This window comes from Mesoplodon bidens (assembly GCF_964165515.1).
Source record: "Mesoplodon bidens genome assembly, chromosome: 16".
In the NCBI taxonomy this organism is placed as follows: Eukaryota; Metazoa; Chordata; class Mammalia; order Artiodactyla; family Ziphiidae; genus Mesoplodon; species Mesoplodon bidens.
This window is the reverse complement of record NC_138173.1, coordinates 31154037-31167872: the sequence shown is the minus strand read 5'-3', so window position 1 is coordinate 31167872 and position 13836 is coordinate 31154037. Positions and strand designations below refer to the sequence as shown.

Here is a 13836-nt window from a genome sequence, read left to right as displayed (position 1 = left end):
TGGCCTGCAAACATGATAAATATGAAAATGGAAACTTCTGAATTTTTATATGATACCCAGTAGTTTCATAGTAATTAGCTTTGACTAAAAATTAAAGATGAGGACACTTCCAGCTGTTGGTTTCCAGTTTACAAATATAAGAAGTACATTCACCTGTCTGGAAGGTCTGTTTCATTCTAGATCAATGTCATTATTCAACTATAATCATCTAATGCACTTTATTTGGCAGGCCCTCGACATTTCTTTATCCAAGCTTGCTGAATAATTATGTTGGAGTTTATTAGCGTGATCAAATGCCAGCTCTCTGCAGAAAAATTTGAATCTACATACACCTGTTTTCACTTGGCAATTTGTTCTGGTTGCAAAACTGCCCTTCAAAACTAAAAGCAACGGCTGATTTTCATGGCATTGAACAGAATGATTTCTAGAATGAAGTGACCTGAAGGGATGGTCTATCCTAGCTGAAAGTTTCTGAGAGATGTCAGAGTTTTTTGTTGTTATTGATTTAGGAGTGCTGTCTATCACCACCTGTGATTTTGAACCAAGGAGTATTTGTGAAAAGACAAAAATCTCTAAAGGACCCGGCTTTAGAAAAATCATTAAGATTCAGGCTCTAAAGCTAGACCAAGATTTAAATTCTTTTTTCAACGGGACTAGGGCATATCATTTTATCTGAGCTTCTGTGTCTTTGCCTGAAAAGTATAGGTAGCTAATTCTACCTGACAGAGTGTTTATAAGGATTAAAAGATGTCATTTACTAAGTTTTTAACACAGTGATTCTTCCATAATAAGTGCTCAATAATGAAGGGGGAAAACCCTCATTAATGATTATTAACTCAAAAGTAGGCATACTATTCAAAATTAGACATCTCCCAAAATATAGTTTTTAAGTGATTATAACATTAAAACATTTCTTATTTTCCTGAATTTTATCTCAAAGTCACAAAGAAACTTGACATGAAAGAGATATGGACAGAAAGAAAAACCTAGGCTTGTTCCCAGGGGAAAAAAAAACAAAAGTTAAGAGAATAGTCCTAAGAAAGACACATATTTGTAGTTTAATTGTCACAAGTTTACAAATCTATTATCTGCATCCATAATGTTTTAGAATATAAATCATATGTGTTGCTAAGTTACTTGAGACTTCTACGTACTACCTCCTCCCCCATGAAATATATGTTAGTTGGAAGTATTAAAGATAGAATTATAGATTTATTTATATTTTATTCATCCTTTACTCTAAAAGGATTAATAATAGCTTTAGAAGTTCTGTAAAATGTAGCTAGATGATAAAAAATTAACATAAGATAATGTTATGAGGACATAATAATGAGGACAAAAGAAGAGATAAAATGGGCATGGCCTAGAGCTGCAAAAGGTTACTGCACAAAATACAATAAATACCCATTTAATTATTAAAATTCCTAGCATACAAAGGAAATCACATCTAGTTTCGTGATTTATGATTTCTTGTGATTTCTTTTCCAAATGACAAGAACAAACTTGTTCCTTAGGAGGAGTACAACTATTCCTGATGCTAAGATGATTAGAAATTTCCTTTGAGGTGTTTCATGGAGACGCTTCCTTATGATGTATTGTACAATGTCCTCAATAGCTGCATGAGGGCAAACAGGGCTTCTGTTTATAAGGCTGTTTCAGCATCTTTCAATACAGGTTGATACTCTCACACTAATGTGTAATTCTGTACCAACAATACTATAAGCAAGCAACAGGATGAAGTTCTCTTTGCAGTGTAGACTAAGAGTAGATGTATAAAGCATGGTCTTTCAACAACTCTGTGCAAATATTATTTCTCTCTTTCAGCTGAGCTTTCCCTAGGCATTTGAGGGCACAGTTTCTGGAGCACAAGAGTCAGATCAATTTCAGTAGACAGCTGATCTGGGAATAGTGTTTTCTTCCTACAAAAATTGAGTGGCTTTAACATACATCTTTTAAGTTGCCTATTTAATTAAATTTCTATACATATACACTTTTACAAATAAGTGGTTCCTGTGTGTGTGTGTTTCCCCCCCACCAGGCTTTACGTATTTCTACAAAGGAAAGGAGTATTGGAAATTCAACAACCAGATACTCAAGGTAGAACCTGGATATCCCAGATCCATCCTCAAGGATTTTATGGGCTGTGATGGACCAACAGACAGAGATAAAGAAGGACACAGCCCACCAGATGATGTAGACATTGTCATCAAACTGGACAACACAGCCAGCACTGTGAAAGCCATAGCTATTGTCATTCCCTGCATCTTGGCCTTATGCCTCCTTGTATTGGTTTACACTGTGTTCCAGTTCAAGAGGAAAGGAACACCCCGCCACATACTGTACTGTAAACGCTCTATGCAAGAGTGGGTGTGATGTAGGGTTTTTTCCTTTCTTTCTTTTCTAGGAGTTTGTGATAACTTGAGATTCAAGACAAGAGCTGTTATGCTGTTTCCTAGCTAGGAGCAGGCTTGTGGCAGCCTGATTTGGGGCTGACCTTTCAAACCCAGAGGGTTGTTGGTCCTGCACATGAATGGAAACGCACTCATGGGGAAGCTTCCATGATGCACAGTACCTGCCGTTCTTCAGTCCTTTGTCTTTTTTTGTCATTCAGTTCTAGGCCTTTCCTCTGCACGCTCAATGCCCAGTAAATTTTCAGGATTACTTAAAGAGAAAAAAGAAGAAAAGATTCTTCTTAAAGGTTTCTAATATGTTTTTTTCTGATGTCTGAGCCCATTTCTGGGGGAAAAAAGCAAAAGGGAAAACCCACAAATTTTTGCTTTACAGCAAGGAAATAAGAAAAGGTTAAACAAAATACCCACAATTGAACGTTCAGGAAAGTGTGAAGACCCAAAACAGCTTTGTCTCCAAAGAAGATAGCTCTCTGACTGCTATGGACAGTCTCCTATGCTTCGTTTTTGTCAGGTGGGAGACCTGTAATACACATGCAGGACTTTAGACTGTTGGGACAGCCATTTTCCAACAAACAAGGGGCCAAAATATCTGCAATATTGTAACAGCCTTAATACTACATCCATTTTTCGTTTTATACAGCTGTTCTCAGCTATGTTCTTAATGTTTCATCACATTTATATTCACAGCTATCTTCAAATGGGACCTTTTCATTGTTTTGAAGGGTTTCTAAACCCCTTCCTGCCACCTTACCCCTACATCATTGTGAAAATCTCCCCAAGTTGTATTAGGCCACTGCCCCAGGCCTTCCATGGGTCTGTCAGGAATATTCATTATAAGTGGAGCAAAAAGCAGTATGTCTTTAAAGTGGTTTAAAGTGGCAGTTACTTTATAAGGATATGTGACACTAGTAATACGTTGGTGTAACCCTTTGAGAACTATCAAATCAGCTTTCAGAGTCTTAGGATCTGGTAAATTATTGAACTGGGCAATGGTAAAAACAGGCACAGGTTCAAGAAGTTCAGGTTTTTAAAACAGGTATCCTATAACCCCATGTAATTTTTAAGTGATTCACACTACTACATAAATGCATTTATAACAAACAGAAATGATGTTACTTGCCAAAGTTTTTCAGGCAAATAAAAAGGTATCTTATTAAATATCTTGTAAGGGTGAAATTTTATTTGAACAACTGATTATAACAGCCTGTCTTTGTTGTTGTTGTTGTTAGGCACAACACACAACACAATTTATGTTTTAAAATCCATTGCATGAAAACTCAATTTGCCGTGGAAGATGCCGTTAGCATCGCCCTCTAAAGAATGAATTAAAATGATGACTCTGAGATTGCATGAATATCCTCCAGTGTATTAGCTACCTATCGCATGTCAATCATAGTTCTCAAAGGGTTAGTGTGGCTTCTGGCATTTAGCCATCCATTTGATAGCTGACAGAGCCAAGAGACCACCAAAGCATTTCATTGTTGAGTGTAATTTGTCCTAACAGCAGTATTGTCATTTTCAGGTGACCTGCAGAGCAGGTTTGTATCAATATTTTTTTCCTAGAGAAAAGTCAGCAACTGACAGACCTCTTAATTGATTTTTAGGCGCTGCTTCTTGCAGTGAAAGGCTTTACAGCCACTGGGCTGTGAACTTATTAGAGATGGTCAGAACGAATGCACCCCATGAGTCAGACATTGGCTTTGTGTGAAAGCCAGCTCTTGAGGGGATTAGCTTTTGAAACAATGAACAGCTTGCCTTGAAGTTGATTATTGATCTGTTGACTGTCATTAACAAAAACTTAAACATTACCTTCTGTGAAAATTTTCCTTGACAAGTCCTGTTCTATGTCTTTGCCCTTTGACCTTTAACTTGCAAACTGGCACAAACAGGAAATCTTGCGTTGCTTCTCCATTGGAGTGTTAATTGTTCTCTAAAAACCTAGTAAGCATGAGCTATTTCCTTAGAGTGGAGAGAGAAGGAGTGTTGACGGTGGATCTGCAGATGAACACTTTGCTCTTTACACGCACACTTTAAAAATGCCCTATAGGTAGAAGTGACTTTTAATTTTCCTTTAATATAATTTCAAGTCTAAATTCATCATTTTAGTACAAATATAGAACTATGGGGGGAAAAAAACTCAAAATACTTGAAAGGCCAATGTGGCTTTTATATAAAGCAGGAATTTTATACTAGTGAAAATTTCTTACTCATTTGCTAATAATACACATTTCCAGATGATTTTAATGAGTGTAGGTGTACATTCTTATTTGGAAATGGATGGTTTGGCTGCCTTGAATTTGTATTTATACTCAACATAGCATGAAAATTAGAATGCCTCTCAGTTAAACTACATGTTTATGTTTTGGTTGGGGAAAATATTTTGTAATCATGGACAGCATGTTGCAAAGCCTTGCAGATTGGTATTTCTTACAACCTGAACATAAAGTAAGGCTAAGAAAAAAGGATAGTTAAAAAATGTATTGGCTAATGGCTTTACAGCAAAACATTATGCAATGCAGACTGTAGTTTGACAAGATCTTGGAGATTATGTGTGTTAAGACCAAGAAAGAAAGGGGAGAGGACAAGAATTAGCCCTGTAGCTTTATTTCAGTGCTTCCATTCTAGACAATGCTGGTATTATAAAGAGTCGCTTCTACTGAGCATGGAGCAAGAACTATATACATAAGCTCATTTATACAATGTTTGCCTGTGGGAGGGTTTAATCTTTTTAGGGCCTGATGCCAAGAAAAAAAAAAAAAGACTGGAAATTGTATTTTGCTGTAGATTGAAATGAGTAACTATGTCATTTGGAGACATATGTAAATCATTGAGGAATTCCATCAACCTGCATTGAAAATTGATTTTTTTTTTCCTCTAAAATGAGAAAGAAACTAAAGAAGCAATCTTTTGCCTCTTTACTCATTTGTCACAATATCCTGACTCATCAGAAGACTATAAATATATAAGGGCTAGAAAATAACCATAGCATTAAGAAGGGAAAGACTCTATCATTATGCTTGAACTATGGAAATGTCATAGATAAGTATTGGGTCATATTTTCCTCAATATGAGATGAGATTTATGTGATAAGAAAAGGCATATATGGCTTCTCTGTTTATTAGAACATTTAAATTTTCAGGTTGTGAGACTACAAGAGATAAGAAAATATTAAGTACAGCATAATCACAAACATTGGGATTCTATTTGCCTATTTTATGCCAGGCACTTTGTATGGTTGCTACTTCTCTTCCACTTGGGGTTTGGGGAAAAAATGTCAATTCTAAAGGAATAGTGAAAGGGAGAGTGACTAATTGGTCTAGCACATAAGAATAGTGATTCAAAAACAATGTGAATAATAAATAAAACAATATAATGTACACATTCAGTATCAATAGAGATATACAACATATCAAATATTTTTCAACATTCTATCACTGATAACATGGAAAGTTCAGACCTAGGGTTTCCTAAATTGAAATGAAAACACATTCACAATGACAAAAAATAATTCACCTCCTGTTTCATTATTTCTCATTATTTTAATATAAACATAAATGTAAACAAGGTAATGCTTCTTACATAAATTTACTATATCATAATTTTAGCCAAATATTATTTTTCTATATATTATTAACTGGACAGAATGAAGTATTAAACAGCCAATCAGTCTGTGTTCTCTATAAAGCAGTTAAGCCACATCAGATCTGTGGAAGAGGTTGTGAATTTAACTACTGACTTGTTTCAGAGCAAAGTGTCTTCTGACATGGCATCAGAACAGGTGAATACAGATGTTCTTTACAATTGCAAAGATAACATACATAAATTAGAGAACATTATATGATACTAGTAAAGACAACTTCTGTTATAAATCAGAGGGCAAGACTTTTCTGAATCAGATGTAATAAATTACTAAGTAATAATTTACAAAAAAAATAATTACTGAGTAATAAAGAATAGACTGATTTACTGAAACAAGCAAATGTTACTTTTACTATTCAGATTGCTTGTAATCTTTTTCTATTGACATATTTGTTTGTTTCATATACTAGATACTTGTTTTTATTCGCTTTCTGTGGGTGATTTAAAAAACACAATGTGGTAGATGAGAACATTGCCCAACTTCACTGGTATTTCCAATACATGGATGATGTGTATATATGGGATCCTAGGGAAACTAATATAGTACTTTCCACTTCTACATATTATGCTGTTATCTCTAGTATGCTACAAATACACACTCACACTTTGTGGATCTTATAGTAGAATAAGCAATGTGGCCATATTGACTAAATTCAGTGTGCTACCTGAAAAGGAATGGATGTTATAATCAAATAGACTGAGTTAACACAAAAGTCATTAAAATAATCTTTTTCTTTTTAAGTTTTGGAATTATTTCCAAAAACTAATAAAGGCAGTGGTTTACTGATAGTATTGAGTTTGTGAGACTGTAACATATACTGAAACAACCTCATGGCTGGTGGTGAAATCTTTTTCAGCAAACACAGCAGAGAGTCCATTGAATTTTTGATTCTCTCAAGAACGCCTTCCAAAATATCAGATGTTAAACGGAACATGCCATCTAAACCAAAAATGTTAAATTCAGATAAGCCATTATAAGTAGTCATGAGTACAATCTTATGATATCACAAAAGGTTTCATGTCAATAATACTAGAAAATCTAACCATTTCATTGCATCTCATGCACCTTCCTGATTGATTTATTGTGATCACAGTTTATAACTGCCAGAACATATGTATCTATGTTATAGAGTCTATGTTGCCTAGTAGGGAAACATAGCTACATCAGAGAAGTTATATTTAAAAAAAATAGAACTTCCTAAATATCAGAAAAACTTCATAATAAAGAATGTAGCAACCAGGCATAGCACCACACGATAAATATGAATGCTAAGTGTTAAATTTATCATATATTACGAAAATTAAAGAAGAGGAAATATGAGTCTTTTGTAAAATATAAAAACATCATATAGCACTCCTTAATACAATTGGAAAATTTACTTTAGCAAGTATAAAAATAGTAGAACAATGCAACTTCAGGCTCTTCACACTTGTGATGAGTATGTGATATATTAATGTATATAATTAGACAGTGGTCATTAGCTGTTACCCTGCATAAACACATCTGATACTCATGCATTGCCTTCTAGGCTAAAAATGTCAAAGTTAGATATTCAGTAACCTCAGTTGGAAAAATCTATATAATGTTAGAATCTCCTGAGAAAAGCCATGTCCCTAGGATAGAAATTTACCTCAATAATCATGTAACACAAAACACTTGGCAGAGTAGCAAAGAAGTTGCCTTAGTGTTTTAGTCTCACCTAATTGTAACCATTGTCTTTCATGTACTACTCAAATTATTTTTCATTTGTTTACTTTGGTGTAATTTTGAAATGATTCTGATATTTTCCAGGTCAGATTAATAACATCCAATTGCAAATATATCTTCCAACATTTTATACGTACATCTACTTTTAAATTGAAACCAATAGTATATAAAGCCTAAAAATGATCACTGATTTGACAAATTCACAGAAATTGAGTGAAAAACAGATGTGATATTGCAAAATTTATGTCAATTTCCGGGTAGAATACTGAAGTATCAACCTTCAATTTTTAAACACTACTGTGAGCTTATAACTGGACATGTCATGCATTATTTTTTAGAACAATGCTAATTATTTATACTAAGTAAGGGTATAAGATCATGAGTGCTGTAATGCAGCACCTCAGGCACTCATAACTAAAGCTCTTAAGGAAAATGAAGGCATAACCAGTAACTCATGGTTAGTGCATAATAAGTATAAAAATGTATGGGAGATAATTCTGTAGATTTATGACGATTCTATGCTTTTTCAGTTTAAAGAGCAGCATGTCTTAAAATGTGTCTTATACTAACATTGGATTGGGAATAATGTTCAAGTTTGCACTCAACGAATACGTATGTTCAAGAGCACACTGGACAGTGTAGGAAAAACACATCATAAACTAGAATGTTTTGCTGATTCACATAACTTTGTCATGTGCTCTGCTATAGACCTGGATTTATATGCCATTAAGAAGGAAGAAAATCAATTAAATATAAATATGAAAATTGCATTATGTTAGGACACTTAGATTCAAAGCAAGATGTTATTAACTCTTATATCATATAGAAAAGCCAGAAAGAGAAAATGGTGAACATGAATGAAATTATTAACTTTTTGACTTACAAAGACATTTCTTGAGTATCTTATCCACTTGTTTTTATCCATGAACAAATATCACTCACAATATAAACATTTCTATAGCACTTGGTCTGTAGCTAGATTGGATCCCAGGAGAAATTCTTTTGGACACAGGCCTTTTTATCCATGCCTCATACATGATGAAGCTTCAGTGAGATGTGACTGCATGTTAGGATGCTTTTTCCTAGGATAGGATATGGTGCTGCTTGTACTTGCCATCTTTATTTGAATGTATGTTTCTACGTTGGCCTGCCTTGCCAAGATATAGATGAATAAAGCCTGGTGTGAGCTGTCCATTTGACAAGTTACTAGAACATGTTTCATTTGCTCTTATGTAATGCCAATTTGATCTTTTTCCGACTCTATATACTGACAACCCAGTTGCAAAGGTAAAATATACTCTACTTAAATGAATGATTCAATCCTTCAATCAATGTCATAGTTTTGCTACCACTGAAATATCACAGAGGCCACATTTTTACTATCTTCTCACAGCTCTTTAGTATATACTATTGCTTGTGTAAAATTAGGTTTTTAGTTCTTTTTGTCACTTCTTTTGTATCTGAAGTGGAATCCATTATCCCTTTATATATTCATGAATGCAAAATTTCACAATTCAGTTACTTTTTTACTTCCAAACAAACATGATTTCCAAACAAGTATGCTCTGTATGCCTTATTTTTCTCTTCCTTCAGTTCTGAAATTATTTGTTTGTGTTCTGTTTGTCACCCCAAAATACAGATGGTTGGGAGGGTTATATTATTTTGTGTTGTTCTGTGCAGTCTGTGCCTATATTTGTATTCCTTTCGATTTCTACCTTGCCCCCACCTTTTCTTTTCTTTTTTTTTTTTACAGATTTGTTTTTCCCTTCCTTTCGTGAAAACCAGAATTGAACAGAATTGAATATCGTATGCGTTGTCCTGAAAATATGTTTGTCCTTCAGTTTTTTTTTTCCTTAACAAGTTTCATGCAAAGATTTAGTTCCAATAAACTTCACACACCTCACAATCTCTTGCATTGGATTCTAACTTTTCTAGAGCTATTCCCCTGAGAAAAGTGAAATGCTGAGTATGAAGGCTGTTGTCTATTGATAAGCCAGTGAAGGAAGTTTGCTTTTGGTGAAAGTATCTTAAATAATTATACTGGAAAGTAAATACCATAATACAGTGTTTTGTTTAAGGTACACCAGGAGTACATGAATGCCTAAAACCTCAATTCTTTGGTCTATTTCCCTTTTTGTGTAAATTACATATATATTAAAAAGAGTGAGAGAGTAAGAGATTAAAGGGTGTTATAGTGGCAGCTTTTTGCTGTCTTTGTTTTGACTGCATCAGCATTTCTATTGTGGACCTCTATTTTCAGGGGTTTTAGAGACTCACCCATAAAAATTTGCTTCAGGCTTAAAAGTCTTGAAATATTTTTTTTAGATATATAATTTTAAACCAATATATCTTGTTTTTATATTATAGGAGGGAAATAAATGGAGTTTACTAGTTCAATTTTGTGCTAATATAACTTTTAATGAGCTTAATTTTTTAATAAAACAAAATCTAACCAGTCCATAGTCTACTGATGGTTTTTTAAAAGAATCAATAATTGACATAGAGAAAATTGCCTGCTTTGTCAGTGTAGCAACCTATCTTCAAGATATTTTAAAACTTGTAACCTATATTAACATTATCTTGATTCTAACAGTGGATCAGTATGATAATGAATGCAATTTATGCCATCCATATGAGCTATCTGGTAATATAAATTTGGAAATATATAGTATATTTAGTAAATATATATGTATATATATATTTACTAGGTAGATTAAGGGAGGTAAGTGCCCATAAATTTAGTTTGTCAAGTAAAGACCATATATATTTAAAAAAATTGCACAGACATTTATCTTTCAGAGTCAGAATTACATGCAAGCAATTGCAAAGAAAAGTTGTCTCTTGAGTAAACAATACACATTTTATAGCTTCTTATGAAAATCATTTTTTCTATATTGTAGTTATGGGAAATTAAAAGGATTTAATGCATAAAATTAATGCAGACTTTATTTAAATAGCATTAAACTATGAAGCAGAGAGAAACACTTGGAAATGAAATATTTAGGTTGTTATCTTTTGGTTTAAGACAATACTTTACCTTTATTTTCATTCCCATTGATATTTTCAGTTATGCAGAGAGTGTTAAATTCTAACTATAAGTGACTGGATTGTTCACATTACACTCAACACTATTTCATTAAGTTTTTGATAATATGTAGTCTTCTGTGTGCAAGGAAAGAAAAAAATAACACATTTATTTGCTGAATGAGTTCTAAGGTTTGCAAGTTGTTAGAGATTTTTTTGCCTACACAGGATTCTATACATTTATACCATCTTAATTCTGGCATATATATATATATATATATATATATATATATATATATATATATATATATATATACACACACACACATATATATATATATTTTGTTTGTTTGTTTCAGATAGCTTCTATTGACAAACACAAAGCTTGTTTGTGTACAAATATAAGGCTAAATAAATGGTGCTAAAGTGTATTATGACTGTCAGATATAATCAGGCAAAATTTTGTGGTGCTTAAATTAATTTTTTCATTGATTTATTGATCAATGCATTGAACAGTGTTTATTATTCACAAGTTGTCCTTTATTGGTAAATCAAGGCCTCATAGCACATTGTTAAATAAAATGGTTGACTAGTCTATGTAACAGCTCACCAAGCTACTATCTCTTTAACTCCTTATAATGTTTCATCAATAAAGGTCAAGGGATCATAATATTAATCTCATTGCTGTAGACCATTAACATGACTGAACTTTTCCACAAAGTACTTATGTTTACAATGCTATAACCCTTTGACTGCTACGGCAACCTTTAACTACACAAATGTCACAAGCTAGAATCATCAGCATGGTTCTTGCCATGGCAATCAAAGAGTTAAGGGCTGTGCAGTGATTTGTTTTATATTTATTAATTTATATTTATTTCATTTTCATTCAAGAAGGGGAATTTGGGTGGGGCAGTTTTTTTCTGCTGTAAGTGTCTTAACCTAGGGAAGGGTTAAATGGCTTTTTATACTATTGCATCTTCTGTACTTACCATCAGTTCATTGTGTTGTAATTAAAAAAAAACTGTCAATAAATAAGAGAACAGAAAAATGGTTCATAGACATTGTGGTTTACTCAATGATGATATATATACATTTATGGTGATACATAGCAGTAGGCTTTGCTATCTATGTCTTCCTAATTGATATAAAACATAAATTAAAACCTCTAAAGTAATTTAGGCCAAAATCGCCTCTGTGTGTTTGCCTGAAATAGTAAGTATATTAAAATGGCCACGTCAACTAGAGATTGTTTAACTGCTACCTAGATGCCTATGACTGTGACCAAGGACAGAAGCAGGAAGTATTACTATATCAAATATATTTCAGGCAAGTACCCATGAACATAGGATATGTTAAGATTTCATTACCACTTGACAGAAATAAAAATTACATTTTGGATAAGTGAGTATAATTTATTGATTAAAATCCTAAATTTAATCAAAGGAGTTAATATTGATATCAAAAGTCTTTGGCAGAATCCTATTTAAGGATTTATTTCCTCCTTATTTTTCTTTAAATGATAGGACTATAGTAAAGGGTGGCCATGAATAGAGAACTGACTCACAGAGAGAAAACAAGAGTAAGGATAAACATTTTCATACTTAATATTTTTAATAAATTATTTTCTTAGAATATCAAATAGGTACATGTAACCAAGTGCTTGAACAAGTGTTTCCTAGAAAGCAAATATAATACGTGTCAATAGTTCTAAAAGGTCATCTGAATTTTAAGAAGAATTAGGAAAGCATATTGGGAATTAAAGAAAATGTGTTCTCTCACGCAAAAATTAAGGTGCATCTGTGCACGAATAAGTTAATATTATAAACTTTAATACACACACAAAAGAGGAGCTCTGAAGCAGAGTAACTAAGATAATCACAGAAATTTAATTGTCTGAAGTAATAAACAGACTAGAAGGACAGAGGACTGTTTGTATTAAGTCTTTGAAATCTGTATCTAGGCTGAATCTCTGGAAATTTGGAGATCTTTCTCAAAGAGTTTAAAGAAATACTCAGATAAGAGTTGTACTTTTGGAACATGTCAGCATACAAAAACCTACAAGATTTAGTCAACTAACAATATAGTTTATTTTTATTTGTAGAAGCTTTTAAATAAAATATAGCCTTTATTTTTATAAGGCTATTAAGGATGTGTGACCATAAATATCAGGTTGAATCCAAGAATGAATCTCCCTTGTTTTTATTATCAAAGAGAAAAAAAGCTATAACCATTAATCTCACCTAGTAGAATTGTTTATTTATGTCTGAATCATTAATTTATATAATACTAAAATAAACTATTATATCACTTATCTTACAATCAAAGACCAAATTAGAATAATATATTGTGGAGAAAAATAAAAATCCAAATAGGGGTATTGAGAACCTAATAACACACCTAGCACACTATAGAAACACAAACATAATTTACTATATTGAGCAGTGTTTGCATACTTTAAACCTTTTATAAAAAGTATTGAATGGGCATAACTTCAACCCCAGTTTGATACACCATCATTTCTTCAATTTAGTTACCACATGGTGTATCATTAGCTCTCCCTTCCCATTTCTTCCTCTTTCTCCCCCTCTCTGCCCTCCTCTCTCTCTCTCTCTCCCTTTGTCTGTCTCTCTCCTTTAATTGCTCTATTCCTTGAAAGAAAAATTTATAAAGTCACTCCTTTCATATCTTCCTAACTCAGTTTTTTACTTCTTATTATTTATTTGCACTTCTCACCATGCACTTGATGTAAAATTTCTTCAATGTAAATGATATATTTATTACTTAATCCAGTCTTCCAAATTCTCTATCTTACTTGGCTTCTTAGCAGTATTTAATACTGATAGTTACTCTGCTATTCATACTTTTCCTAGACAGCTCCTTGAGGGTAGGACCTATTTATTTCTCACCTGTCTTCCAAACCCAGAGCCTGATACGGTACCAAGTTCATAGTCGGCCCTCAGTTAAATGTTGGCTTCTAGACATTACAGATTAGAGGTTTTCCCCCCACCATATCTTACTTTTTAAACTGGTTCTTTTGAGCTTATATAATTC

At 33.0% G+C, this 13836-nt stretch overlaps 1 protein-coding gene across 1 annotated transcript in view; it reads left to right on the top strand.

The window, feature by feature from the left end:
• MMP16 (matrix metallopeptidase 16) overlaps positions 1-3106 on the top strand; it is a 347840-nt gene extending 344734 nt beyond the window's left edge. The window contains exon 10 of the mRNA XM_081258113.1: positions 2039-3106. Coding sequence (XP_081114239.1) covers positions 2039-2373 — 335 coding nt within the window. The 3' untranslated portion in view covers positions 2374-3106. The remainder of the gene's footprint in view (positions 1-2038) is intronic.
• Positions 3107-13836: the final 10730 nt, after the last annotated feature.